The sequence below is a fragment of the Athalia rosae genome, chromosome 4, assembly GCF_917208135.1.
Source record: "Athalia rosae chromosome 4, iyAthRosa1.1, whole genome shotgun sequence".
Taxonomy (NCBI): domain Eukaryota; kingdom Metazoa; phylum Arthropoda; class Insecta; order Hymenoptera; family Athaliidae; genus Athalia; species Athalia rosae.
This window is the reverse complement of record NC_064029.1, coordinates 15,406,022-15,420,526: the sequence shown is the minus strand read 5'-3', so window position 1 is coordinate 15,420,526 and position 14,505 is coordinate 15,406,022. Positions and strand designations below refer to the sequence as shown.

At 42.3% G+C, this 14,505-nt stretch overlaps 3 protein-coding genes across 5 annotated transcripts; 2 read left to right on the top strand and 1 right to left on the bottom strand.

Moving 5' to 3' along the window:
• Positions 1 to 24: 24 nt before the first annotated feature.
• On the top strand, positions 25 to 13,629 carry LOC105687657. 3 transcript variants are annotated; one of them, XM_048654100.1, is made up of 3 exons: positions 25 to 213; positions 3,377 to 3,523; positions 12,891 to 13,628. In XM_048654100.1, exons 2-3 carry the CDS (start codon positions 3,461 to 3,463, stop codon positions 13,188 to 13,190), a joined length of 363 nt encoding a protein of 120 aa, XP_048510057.1. In that variant the 5' UTR covers positions 25 to 213; positions 3,377 to 3,460; the 3' UTR covers positions 13,191 to 13,628. The 3 variants fall into 3 exon arrangements, with proteins under 3 accessions (XP_048510057.1, XP_048510058.1, XP_048510059.1); XM_048654101.1 differs by lacking the exon at positions 25 to 213 and adding an exon at positions 405 to 512; XM_048654102.1 differs by lacking the exon at positions 25 to 213 and adding an exon at positions 765 to 851 and having other exon boundaries at positions 12,891 to 13,629.
• On the bottom strand, positions 1,620 to 6,268 carry LOC105687655 (thioredoxin domain-containing protein 11). The gene is made up of 9 exons (XM_012403464.3): positions 5,681 to 6,268; positions 5,314 to 5,524; positions 5,018 to 5,248; positions 4,666 to 4,872; positions 4,388 to 4,585; positions 3,595 to 4,311; positions 3,276 to 3,506; positions 2,983 to 3,176; positions 1,620 to 2,910 (listed from the first exon to the last, which is right to left on the bottom strand). Exons 1-9 carry the CDS (start codon positions 5,887 to 5,889, stop codon positions 2,421 to 2,423), a joined length of 2,688 nt encoding a protein of 895 aa, XP_012258887.2. The 5' UTR covers positions 5,890 to 6,268; the 3' UTR covers positions 1,620 to 2,420.
• On the top strand, positions 6,491 to 7,844 carry LOC105687656 (exosome complex component RRP46). Its single transcript, XM_012403465.3, has 5 exons — positions 6,491 to 6,678; positions 6,815 to 6,928; positions 7,061 to 7,182; positions 7,290 to 7,433; positions 7,518 to 7,844. Exons 1-5 carry the CDS (start codon positions 6,582 to 6,584, stop codon positions 7,698 to 7,700), a joined length of 660 nt encoding a protein of 219 aa, XP_012258888.2. The 5' UTR covers positions 6,491 to 6,581; the 3' UTR covers positions 7,701 to 7,844.
• Positions 13,630 to 14,505: the final 876 nt, after the last annotated feature.

The following is a 14,505-nucleotide window of genomic DNA, read 5'->3' as shown; positions in this document are numbered from 1 at the left end:
TGCGTCGACGAGTATTTTCTCAAATATAATCGGTCATAACGTCAGAAATTTCGGGTAGATAACATGTCAGCCTAGAGTTGTTAATCCAATGTGTTAATTTCTTGATACTCCGAAGTGTTGTCATTCATTAAAACGATCGGAGCAAGCAAATAAAGAAGACCTGGGTAAAAACGATATCATGCGGTTTGTAAAATCCCACGGATAACCACACGGGTGAGTCATTACCTGGAATTAATTGAAAATTGGTCCTCTATTTCGGCATAATTTATTCATCATCTTCAAAAGTATATACTGCATTTTATTCGGTGCAAGCGCATTCTTAAGCGAGAATAATACAAATATTCAGCCATTTTGTTTGGGTTGCCCAAGCGAAAATCGAGACGCTTCTTTTACTACTGGTCCAAGGTTGGTAATCCTGACTAGCACTTCAATTGTTGTAGTTTGATTTCTTCGCAATAATTACTGATTGTGTAGTGAATATTTCTTAATAATAGGAATCATTATGGATGCAGGTAAACTCTACATATTCAGTCGAATTTTGATAATGATACTCTAAAATTTGTAACTATCAAATGCACGTTATGATATACCTCAAAAATGAAGAGGCTGCTCTTATTCAAAAGCGCTAACACGCGTCAGGTGTTAGTCATCAGATGTAAAAACTTAGGTACGACGATCGAAATAATCATACGGAAAACATTTTGTGCAAATATTATGAAGATTTACAAGTTTATTTGTTAAAAAATAGAGTACAATGTTTACAGATAAACGGGACGATGAACGGTACGATGGCATAAATAGGATCGTAGCATAAGATTACCCGTTGACGAGAAGAGAGCGAATTATAATAGGCATGTATATAAACTGGTTTTCTTATCACGCGTCATTTTACTGGGAATTTGATTACGTCAAATAAACTCGCCCAACCCATATTAAAAACGAGCGAACGAGGCGAATGACTAATACAGCGATTGCGCGATCCATCGGACACTTTCGACCCACGCGCGCGTCCGCGGTTTATAATGAACATGTAAGCGTACAATTTACCTTAGCGTACGTAGTTATTATTATTCGTCATATCGGTATCACCTCTATCTTTACTTACATGACTAGGCGATATTAGTTGAACCGCAAACGCGGATGTATGTAACTTTGCCCTTAGCTGTTGTCGATTATCAATCAGTAAAATCCGCCTTGTACTTTATTGTCTCAATGATACTTAAGTGCGTAAATTATCATTCGCTGACCCCAGGCTGACGAAAATGTGAGAGGCAGGTGCTAGCGCAAACGGGATCTCAAACAATTCACATGAATTACGAAGCTCGAATTTATTTTAACATTAGCATATCATCGAGCACAGAACAAGTTTTCGTTTGACAAAAACTTTCAACTTTATCAGTTATTTCAGGGACAGGAATCAGTAATTTTTTTTCATTGTAAAAGAAAAGGTAAAAAAAGATCAACGCGGATGTCGCCTATTCGCTGCAGAGATTATCTCTTCTATCTCTGAGATCATTCGCTCCGAACTAAGAACCACATGAGAGCAATAAATCTTACCACGTTATACCAAGAAAAAAGGGTAATCGGAGTAAATGTAACTAACAATAAATTGTCTCTCATTTCTTCGTTATCTACTGTATTAAGTGACAACAATTATATTTACATTAATTTACAAGTTTTACACATATATTAATTTAACATATTCAACGCATCTTATGTATCATACATGCTTCGATCTCGTTGAGATAAGAGACTGCAAGTTGTAATTAATCGTCTACTTATCCAACCTGAAAGCGCGCAGGTGGGTAAAGTGGTATTGAAACAATTCTGACCCGAATAATCCTGTCGATAAATTAATTATTCGAGAATAAATTAGATTCAAACCTATTTTCACTGAATATAATATTTTGTCACGAGTCTGATGCCTATATACTTGTGAACCTCCAATGCCCTTTGAATAGTTCACCATTACAAATTCGAACAAATATCCCATGAACCAAATAAAGCTATAATAACTCCCCCGTAATGTCTAATCGCAATAAATAAATGTGAAAATTAAGTATAGCTTAAAGAAAATGCGTAATGATTTACCTATATCTCGAATACGACGTTAGGTATACGCCGGCCGGGATGTATACGTTACAGTTACACAAACAGCTTTACATAGTAGATTTATGCTTTTTCGCATGTAAACAAATCGATAAGAAAAACCCCTAATTGTTCAATCCTAAGATAATAAGTGGAAGAAGCAAACAACTGAATACGGTTTAAATTTTGATATGTAATCTTATGAACACCTTTTCAAAACTCTTGACAAAATTCCGGGATCTTCAGATCGTCGCAGATGAATTAAGGAATAACTTGGAAAGCAATCGTAATTCGTAAAAGTGTCAGATTTTTATCGAGTGGTTGAGTAAACATCACAACTCGTCTCTAACGTTGCCATTTCCAATATTTACAGTATCATTGCTGATAACTTTTCTATCTACATTGTTATCTACATCAATAGCCGATAGCTCACGATAATATGACTTGAACTTGTCGCGAATAGATTGAGTTTTTTCGAATTCAATTTGAAGATTACTAATAGATCCTAGGGTCAGGTGAATTTCTTTAATATGTTGTAACCTAAACAATAGCACTTTCAATTTCTTACTAGCAGTCTTTTTTGTAACATTGAATAAACTGCGGTGTAATCTTCTATAACTACGCAGCAGATCTTCGATGATTTCTAAACTAAGTAATCGAATGCGACAAACGCAGTCCGCCGGTGATTCTCCGATTCCCTGATGGCAGATGTTGACTAATGCCTCAATGTGCGAATCCCCATCCAAATTGGCGAGAACGAAATTCAGGAGATTCGGGATATTAATCGGCAGAGAGAACGGAAACACTGTGCTGTCTGCTTTTCTGTACAAAGATACGAGATTCGTTAGAAGAGTGAGAAATACAGAAAAAAAATAGTAGACATTCGTCGAATACCTTTTAGCAGGGAAGAAAAGTATGGCGGGATATCGATTCATTGTATATTCCCAAGGGAGATCATTTCCATCTCCGTTAATACGCACAAACGTGAGATTGTACGTTTTTCTCAAGTACTGAGCAACAGTTAAATAGACATGTGATACCGACTGACAAAATGCGCAGTAGGGTGAATAGTACATCACAACCACATCCTGAAAATAAAAAATAAGATTTTCGAGTTGTCAATAACGCCTCATAGATATTCCTTTTTAGCTTAACGGGATTAAACTTTGAAGTACGAAATAATTTACCTTTTCAGGATCCAAAACAGATTTGAGGAATGTATCTGTACTCAATTCCGGAATACAGATGGCCGAGTCATCACTAATACTGCATTCTTTCTGTGTTTCAGTATTCGTTGATGTCCGGACGCGGCTGTGAGATCGCAGATTTCGTTCCAACATATTCTGGGTGTAGTTATTGATGAATTGGACCAATGAGTTGTAGCTCACATCTTGCTCCAGGATATATTGGCTTTCTTGCTGAAATTCATGAGAAGGTAAGTTGAATAATTTTGGTAAATAATCTGCTCCAAATATCGTCCCGCATCCGAAATGTTCGTAAACTCACCAAAGGATCAACGATAACAACAGTGGTCTGATCTTTCTTTTTCGAAATATCTATTCCTAATCCCCCGGCAATGTGAAAAAACTGGAGACTATCAACAGCTATTAAAGCTAGAGTCTTGTTCGTTTTGCATATACGAGATGTTAGATTTATTTTTTTGAAATCATGGGATAAATCTTTTGGAAATACCGCCGGGTGGTAATTATTTCCAGTTAGTAAGCGTCTGCAGTCATCTTTCAGAGCGAAATCTGTCATAGCGTTTGCAGATTGCGGGTCACTTTCTTCCATGAAGAAAGAGTTTCTGATGTCATCAATCTCGATGTCATCTTCGCAACAATATTCGTATTTGTCCCGTTCATCACTGTCTGCAGGGACGTTAAAAATGTCTGTTGGCTTACAACTGTGGTGTAAATTGTTTAAATCCGTTTCACACACAGTTTTTGCACTATCTGCCAATGCAGCGATTCGTTTTTTGCAAACTAAACACTGATTCATTACGACTCCTGCACAACAACTGTTATTTATCCATTGTCGATCCACAACATTTACGTGCGCTACTACTTGCGGGTTCTTTATCTTCTCCAAGAGCTGCATACACCGTTTGCTGTCTTCGTAATGTTTTGCTTTGTTTTGAAGTCGAATTCTTTCAAGATTATGGACTATATCGTTGATGTGCTGATTGTCCCCACAATTGTAATACTGTAGCCCAATTTCTTTCAACTGTAAAATCACGAGTATCGAGGTCTTTTATCTAATATCAAGAAATGTGTTATGGTGTCGTCAATCTTTTATTTACCAAATTGTAGTAATAGTTGTGCCTGTGGAATGGATTCCTGGGTGTAAAAAGAAACAAAACTGGTCCATCCTTCAGATAAGGAGCAAGAGTCAAGGACTTGGTTCCTGGGGGCTGTAGCCAGAGAGCAGCTTGATGTAAAGCTCCGCTTACCCCTTTTAGTAGGCTTTCGGGCTCCCATTCATCCTCTAATGGATAGCTCTGTACATTAAATAATTATCGGTTATCTTCAATACCTATAATCTATTTAACATTACGAAGCAGAAATTGATCATTCTTACCAAGGACTCGTTCCATAACACTAATCTTGCTGATGGAAACTCTGTAACTCTGTAATATAATTTGCTGGACATAACATCAGTCACAGCTGCGAATGCTAATTCGCGATTAGGATCCTTTTCCAGCGATTTAACTGCTGTCTTGTAAAACGTGTTATATCCTGGGCTATTTCTCAAGCCTGTAAAGTTGAAGAATCCCACCACCACTGCCTGTAATACGATACATGGTTACAAAATGACAATCAATCATATAGAAGAGATAACTTGTATGTGATAACACAATGTCATCACTTACACACAAAGGTCATTATTTAGATTAGGTGAATCGAAAAGAGAGAAGTATCACAGAACTTACGTCATAGTCAACTATCAATTTTAGGAGCTGGCTTTTGTCAGTTACTCTAAAGATGGGATTCATGAATGCATGGAGGAAACGTATCATGTATGGTGCTGTACGAATTCCTCTGTATTGAATTCCAGGCCCTCTTCTGGGGTAAAGCATGAGCACTGGGTAACTGTGAATTTTGCTGTACTGTGCTCTGCATTCTGAGCCTGGATGCCAGCAATTAATAGCAGCAAAAAATATCTGAAAGTTAAAAATTCCTTGGTAATACTCTCCATAATGGTATCACTGTAATCAAAGTTATGCACCTGTTTGTGGAGAAAACGAGCAACGATTTCAAACTCTTGTCTCACAGCTTGACTCTCAGCATCCCAAGGTGCATAGTACATAACAAAACTGAGATCGGCATCCGTAACTTTTTCTATAGCAGCTCCCAAGTGTCCCTTGTAAAAATCCACAACCAGTGAGCTCTGGTTGAAAAATGGGCGAGCTGATGGAGGTTTTGAGACCCTTGGCGGCCTGTAAAAATCCATTAACATGTGTGAGAAATCACAAGCTTTGAACTTTGTTTCTGGTCAATGTCACGATCAATATGGTTAGTGGTCACATTGGTAGTAACCAATAGTTTCAAATTAAATGATAATTTGAATCTGTATAACCTTATATAAAACTTACGAAGTGTGGAGTGCTGCTAATGTTGTGAACAAAATAGCAGCGAAGAAGCAAAGCTCTTTGCTATAGTGGAACATTTTTACAGCGAACCTCTCCTCAAGCCCCAAACTCACGAGTGAGGTTTGGACCACGTTATCACTTCCTGAATCCACGGTAGACCGCAAATTATCAGCATTTCCATGCGGGCTTGTTTCGCGTGTTTCACTGGTCATTATCCACCAAAAATAAGTTATAATCAGGGGGCAAAATAATCGCCGTTTATATCACCATCACGTACCGTCTTTCATAACGCGATCAACATATTCGTGTTGTACAACAAAATTATAACTTAATTACAAACGATTAACTGTACGAGCCGCTTAACACATATGTCATCCAAACTCCATGTTTTCGGAGTTGAGGTAACAAAACAGCTGACCGATTGTCAACCGGGGTTTTGGCAATAATCAGCTGCCACGCAATGTCTAACTATATCTCATGGATGATGTACGGAATTTCCAAATTATCCATGTCTCTTGACTGTTTGATTCGTATTCAAACTGTCTAGCAAACATTTTTTAAATTTCTCCCAGGGTACTAATTACTCTACGATTTAATAACTTGTGATGACATTTGACATGTCACCTATTGACAGGTCGCAGGACTTCTGCTAATGGATGACATTCAGAGTGCAGTTGGCAATGCACATTTCTCGTTCACATAAGTCTAGGGATTTAACTCTGGATGTTTTATCATCAACCTGTAGATGTCGTATGCTTCTGAGCTCCATTTGAGCTCCATGTTGGAGAGTAGATAGGTATTTGAGCTCACTGCTGTATATGCCACGCGTGGGAATGCTAACCTGGAAATTTAAAGAGCACAACAAACAACACAGAGTGAAATCAGTGAAGACAAGTACAATAAAATGGAAGACTTGAAAGAAGATGAGTGTGTCATGAGACCGATGAACTGTGAATTAAATCAGCTATCGAGGCCTGATGGTTCGACTATGTTAATGCAAGGTAAGTAAGTATTATATAGAATTTAGGTGAGAGTACAGAAGTCGAATTGGCTCGCAAAGTAATATTCATAAGCTGGCATTTTTTCACTCATCAACTTGGTTGAAAGTATTCAATTATTTTTTATTTTCCAATGCAGGTGATACTGCAGTTATCGCTGGAGTATATGGGCCTGTGGAAGGAAAACCACAGAAAATGATGTTCGATAAAGCGTCCGTGGAGGTGCTCTACAGTCCTGCCAAAGGTCCCCCTTGTAAGAGTTGCTGATCTCCTTAATTATAGATTATCCTCATCAGAGTTTTACCCTAGGAAGACTTTGTTTCACAGCAAATCTCTAAACTATATTTTTGTAATACTATCATTAATAGTGGATTATGTTTTGAAGCTGTGGATGACAGAGTAAAGGAGTCTATTATCAAAGAAACTTGTGAAGCCGTTTTACTCTCAGCACTACATCCTGGAACAGCAATATGCATAAATGTACAAGAGTTACAAGATTCTGGTGGAGTGAGTATCTATCCGTTCTTTTTTTTATTTTCCTTTGCTTGGTCTACACAGAATTTCTTCAAATTCGTACCTGTATTACCTATTAACGTGCAATTCAACATCTTCAGCTTCTAGCGTGCGCAATTAATGCCGCGTGTCTGGCTCTGATCAGCTCCAGTATTTCGATGAAATACGTGATCGCTGCTGTATCCTGTATGATAAACCGGGATACAGGTGAATTAATCATAGATCCAGACAGCTCACAGGTTCAAGTATGTCGAAGAATTAGAGAATACAATCCAAATTTGATTTAGCTCATTTATATTATAACTAAAGTATTCCATTAATTTTTACAGCAAGCGCGAGCAACGTTCACATACGTTTTTGAGTGTATCAATAAAGAATTGGTATCCTGTTGGACGGAGGGTAGATTTTCGGAAAAGGAACTCGAGGAATCGATAACAAAATGCAAACAAGCGAGTCAGCATATCTTTACCTTTTACAGAAATATAGTTAAACAATATGCAAATAAAATATGAAGATTTTTTGGTCGATTGATTTTATACACTTCAAAATGAAGAAAAACTATTAACCCTCGCATCGACTTTCTGTAGGAGTTTTTATTTCCATACGGCGAATGATGAAAAAAAAAAATTTGAATAAATTTCACGATCTACAGCAAACTCCCGGCATTTTGATTTAAACCACTCGATACGAGCGATTTGAAAAGCTTGAGAAGTACATAGACACGTGATTCAGGGGAGAGAAATAGCGGTCGTAACTTTGATTCCATTAAGCACAAAAATGACGCTCCAAAGAATACCATAAGAACTACGTTTTGCCGAGCCTGTATGGTTTCCGAGTCTCGAAGCCCCGCAGACCCAAAGACCATTAACAAGAAGCAAAGCAATTTATGGTACGGTTCGCTCATTCCCACTTTATTATTTCTCATCTCTCTGCATAGAAACGCCTGAGCTCCTCCGGGGCTGCAGTCCAAGTCTTTTTTGCGTTTCTCACCAGATATATACATCAGCTTCGGTGAACAGGCGTATCTCAAGGTTCTTCCCACAGTTTTAAAAGTGAATCCTTTCTTCACTTCTTTTGTGCAGGTGGATTGGAATTTGCATCACGCATTTAATGTACAATCATTAGAGTTATCATCAAGAGAAATTGGGAATAGGAAAGGGAAAATCACCCTGCAATTAGGGATCGTGAGATTTTTTTTTTTCTTGCAATAGAAGTTGTACGGCCTAGGATACCATCGGTATCTCCGAACTCTCCATTTTACGATGGATAAAAAATAGTATAGACAGGCCGAGAGTTCCCTCGAAACCCCATTGGCGCGAGGACTGTTATTATGAAATTAGCATTTAGCGAGCGGGCCATCCGGTCGAGGCGGAGGAAGAGCCAGAAGTAGTGGTAGACTTTGAGGTGGTAATAGGAGGGCGAGAGGTGGGAAGCGGGAACCAGGGAGGTAATAAGGAGGTAATCGCTGGGAGAGCGAACCCTCATTGGACCGGATCAAGCCAGGTATTTCGAACTCGGAACCAGGTGCCACCAATCGCATACTTCAACGTGCTTCGCGTTTCATTGGACGAATAATTTATGAGCCCTGCATGAGAAAGCTAGCGTGGAAAACGGTTGCGTTGCATGTTGACGTTCGACCGCTTAATTCTCCATCCTCGATTCCCCGTACTTCCCATTACCATTGCCTATACCATTCCCGGGGAGGATGGGCTGCTGCCGCTGCTGCACCTGTAATCTTATAATTATCCCGATTCTTGCGGCGCCGCGATTTGTCTCTGTCGCGATTCGACGCGGTTCCCCGTTACCGCGGTGTGTTCCCGCACACCGCCCTCCACCTCCAATAACCGGGCCGTACGCCTCGAAGATATCAAATTACATGCTTAATCTACCCCGCCGACGAAGTTGATTAAATTGATTGGATGTCAAATGATCGACACTCTCGATATTTACTGACAATAATGCCAAATATATTCACGCCGCATTTATGCAGAATTTTCTCTCCGGTCAATAACAATTCCGCGAAGGTCTTCGCATATATGCATATGATGCCTTTCAAATTTGGATACACTGGACGCCGAAAAAAAAAGAAACGTTCCCAAAAGAAACGAGGTTGAAAAAAGAAGACAGAGATGAGGAAAAATTATATTTTTATTCGAAAGAAGACGCTGGGGGCAGATTTTTTTACTGCCTCCTCTCGTCCACCACGCTCCTCGCTGTCGCGATCGCCGTCAAGTTTGTTTGATACGACCACCCGTTGAGACGCAGTCGGGGTCCTACCGGCTCCAAATAAGCTGAATCTACCGCCTCATCTACAAGTTTTATCGAGCCGGCGATCAAATTTATTGTGATAAATGATAATCGGTGAAAACTTGGGAGATATTTTGAATAGTGAGATGACTTCGGTGGCTTTGAAATCAAAAATATATCCTACGTACAGTTAATATATACCGTACGTAATATGTAAACTTGTACTATTTCGCCAAATTGAATAGCCATCGGGTACCGTTACACACGTATAACGCACTTGGGCCCCCTAAAGTCTTCCAGTTCTCGAAGTGGAAGGAGAGTCGGAATGGCACACGCCTTGACGCAAGGTCAGTTTGCCGGTTCTTGTCACATTCTTGTCAACAGGGACAACGCGTCACGTCAATCTCTTCAGCTCGCGCGCCCCATCGTCCTGTCCTGTCCACCAGCTCTTGCGTCGAGCTCCCCAACTCTTCCATTCGTTTATCTCGCTTCCGCCCGAGCTTCTACCGCTGCCTCCGTTCCTTTCGCTCATTCAGGTTCCCCTGTCGCGGTTTCAGGCGCCTCCGCTCGATCAGCTCAAAGAGACCCGTGAAACGGACAGATGGATGGACAGACGGACAGCTCGACAACCTCTCGATGCGTCAAAGAGAAATATAACTCCGGAGTCCGGGCTACGCACCGAAACTACCTCATTAACCAACCCGTCTCTCCATTCCTACGTACGGACACCTTTTTCATACTGACTTATACCAATTTTTACCTGTTTCTCGTCTCTGCCGAACGCGGGGTCTTTGGACTTTGACTATTGTACGGGTGGAGAGGGAATGAAGATTAGGTGGCAAAAGAGAGAGGGAGGGGATAAGAAAGATATCATCAAATGACACGATGAAATCTGGGGCATTTTGTGTTTATTATACGCAGCAAAAGAGGAAGAGGAAATGGGTTTGAAAGCGACGACGCAGCTGCCCGGACGTTGAAAATGATAGGGCGACGATTGGATCAAGTTTGTCTTTATGTCCTGAGGAGAACAATGAACGTGTACACGATGATTTCTGCATGATGATGTACAAATGGTACACGAGATTAGTATACCTTATGGGATGGAGATTTCGATCGCTAGATCGATTCGGTTCTTTCGTTCGTAGCCCGGGTAGCCCAGTGCCCTATTAATTAAGGAATGAGGAAATTTATTTCTCGAGTCGCGCAGTCCGGTAGGGGATCGCAGAGGGGAGGACATCGCGTCTCGTTTGGTGGACGTCCGCACACAGAGCTATGCGTCGGTCCGCATACAAGCGCAGCGGCAGCGGTAGAAGCGATGACAGAAAACAGCACACGGCTATTCACCGGGACAATGCATCAGCTGCCAAACTAAGCAGCGGCGGACTGCCAAAAATATGGCGCAACCTGGTCAATTCATCGCGACAAGTCGGACATTCATCAATCCTCGGCGGTGCGGAGAGTAGCGCCGACCGATGTGGGCGGGGGCTGCCGGTACATCCAGGGACTCTCGGAGGTTCAGGGATAATCTAAGGGATACCTGGCCGCTATAGCTGTACAGCATACGGCGAACCTGTGGCGAAACCAAAGGAACAATAATTGACGCGAACGAGAAGAAGGAGGCGTGGTTTGCGATGGGTACGAACATCGAGGGCCGCATCCGCTCCTCCAGGAATCGTTGGGAATTACCTCGCCGGAGTATCCCGTACGCGGTATCCCGTATCGGTATTAAGGACACCGGAGAGTCGACTCGTGTCGTCCTGGCTGTCAAACGCGCGCGGCGTATAGAGCGGCAGTTCCGACCGCTGTTGCGTCGGGATCGGGGGGCTCAAGGATTCCCGCTTTAGGAGTTTCTTCCGAAGGATTTATGCTCCTATGAGTTGAGATGTTTTCGCGAGATTGAATGCGGTGTGTATAATAGTATACGAAAACTGGCGCAGCTGGTGCAGCGGTGGAACTGTGCGAGGACGCGGTCACGGTGGCATGAGCGCCGGATTTCACGGTGAAAAATTTATCCTATATCCTTTTTCGGAGGACTCGAACACAGCATGGGACTTCTGGACCAGCCCCGTTGGCGTATACATCACTCGAAACTCCGAACCGAGGGGGAGTCAACGTACCCGACTTCTTCATCGCGATTGATTAAGATCCGATCCTCTCGATTCGAAGCAAATTTTTTTTACCACCGCGACAACTCATACCGAATCAGTGCGATGGCCGGGTCGAACCTGTGCGCAAAAAAAAAACATGCACTGCTCAAAAAGTGTGCGGAGAAATCCTCGGAGTTTGCGGGGATATATGCTCTCAGGGTACGTACGACGTGCGCAAGGTACAGCGATCCAGATACGTTGCGAAGATGACGAGCGCTGCGGGGAGGGCAAACCCGTACGGTATCCCACAAGCTGCGGCTTCCTCGCCCGAGGCGTCAGGATCCTGAGGTCCAGGTTTCGTCGAGGTCTCGTCGAAATAACACGTTTCCTTTTAATTTCAGTTTACTACTGTAAAATTGCTTCGTAATAACAATAATGAAACTGTTACTGCGTTTGCTAATTATAGTGATTTGTTCCCTGCCTGAAGCGCGAGCCGGAGTCCGGAGTCGTTTCACTCCTGGATCCATGGCGGAGGACGCTGTGTCCGTCTATTGTATACTTCGTGTCATTCACCTCGGCTATTATTTTATCGTCCTCCCTGCAGCGCGCGTCGTCTGATAAAAAATTGTCGTCGGAACGATCGCTGATCTTTTCGTTCAATTTTTTTCCCCCATTCGAGAATATTGTCAGATACGAATTTGCGTCGGGCAGGTGTACACTTGTACCTCGCAGGTTCTCGATCGCGTCAGCAAAAGCTATGTATAAAGCTAACAGCTTCTACCAGGGGGGACCTCAACGTCTCGTCATCGCCAATCAATATGTAAACGAGACAGCGCGATGCCCAGGAGAGATTAAAAAAGAAATACGATCCCGAGCATGCGAAGGGGGAGGAGTGGAGGAAGAGGAGGAGAGATCGGTGATTGAGGTAACAGTCGTACTCGAATCCTCCTCGTATCCTCGAGTCGCAGTCGGCGGTCGCCCTCGCCTCCCTCGGCAAGCGGACCTCTTTTGAATGTTTGCCGGCCAATTAAAATAATTAGCGACGAAACGAACAAGAGCTCTGCAACCATCGGAGTCGAACGCGAGTAGCGACGTACGCGCATAAACATGGACTTCGCGTTATTTACGACCGCTGGCCAGTTTTAATAACTAGCTTAACGATTGACCGGCAATCGAGCCCCATATCCCGCAGGAACGAAATCAGTTTTCAGAATCTCCCTTCACCATTTAATCGCTCCTTCGATACCGAACCGCACTTTCCATTTCTTTAGCTCCTCGTCTCGAAAGAAATCTTATGTTTTTCTATGATTTCGTTTGGAAATGCAGTTATTGAAAAATTATAAAAATTCTTTTTCTCTCAACTTATAGGTTGCAGTGGACGGGAAACAACCCCTGCGATATAGTTTGCATCGACGGTGTACCGCGTGTAGCTTCGGCTATCCCCATGGGAGGAAGGTGGACGGAGTATGGAGGTTGGCGTTTGGATCCAACGTGGTCCGACGGCTCAGGAGGACGCTAAGCAGCGAAAGGGAACCGAGGAGATATCTTGGTAGTTTTATTTGTCGTTGGCTAAAACATTGTCCCGTTGAAGGACCGCGAGGGACCGCGCGATGGGAGTTGGAAAGGATCGCGGAGGGAGCGGAGGAACGGGGCCGCGGTGAAACCTGACTCGCGTTTCCAGTTGGGGTACGGGCGGCGTTTCATTTATTCAAAGTAAGTTATTGCGATCGCTTCCAGCGACGGCCACCACATCCTATACCTTACCGTATAAACCTATACACCGTATACCTATATACACACAACGAAAATGCAACCAACCGACTCTCCGATCGCGGACCATTCCCTGTTGCGGGTAATCTCTTGCGCGCGAGTCCAGTTTCAAGAATTCACTCGAAAAACCGAAAGGCTGAGGGGCTTAAGGAGCTCCGGAAAAGATATTCATCTAATTCTTCAATTACTTTCAACTCTCCGGGCATTCTCTCCCAGCCCTGTCCAAAAACGTTCACATTTCGATCATATGTATACATATATATGTACGTGTGGATGTTCAATAATTGAGAAAATAAAGCCGTGATATGATGTAGAAGAAACCGGAGTAATTGGAATTGTTGCTTCCCTGTACTTTATTTAGCAATTTCCTAGATTCAATCGATCGATACTTGTGATTAGATTTTCACGTTGAAACGACGTCGATAAATGTTTCGGATAGTCCGTTAACATATTCAGGTATTTGTAAGCAACAGGTATTGACGCGGGTGACGTTTATCTATTCGGTAGGTATGCGTATACAACGGGGCAAACGACATTTCGAAGCTTTGATAAAACGATGTTAATCGAAGCTATTCGTATGGGTTGGGAAAACGTCTTTTTATACGATCCTGGATTACATTAAACTTGTACAAAATACCAAACGACGTATAACCCCAGCTCTCTTTCTCTCTTCATTTATTTTCTCTCGCTTTTATTGCGGCGCCTAAGGTTTTTGGGTAATCTAGAAAAACATTTATCGCTTCATTCCCAATGAGATGAGAACTCACACGTCGATTTCGAAGGGAAGAAAAAAAAAAAAAATAAAAAACACAAACCCGATCATCGCTGACGGGATAAGGGCATAGGCAAGTAAATCGCTCTCGTATACCTCGGCTCTGTACGTACACTATACTTCAAACACCGCAGAATTGCGACCAGTTTTTAAAACCAGAGCTATTCATTCATTCCCCCCCTTCCATGCACGGGGTGCTACTTGTTAATTCGATGAAGTACGCGGCCTTCCGATGGTGCTGCGGCTGACGTACGACTCTCACCGTTTTAAAATGCAGTAAACTATCATCGTCGTCGTCGTCGTCGTAAGTTTATTCATCGAGTTCTTCTACTCGACTCGTCATCTCCCCCCCCGTTAGTAATCAGGGCAATTGAATCCCGTGTCTTGTACGATCGTTTAAAACGTGATTTTGTTACCTTTATATGTACTTATGTATATAAA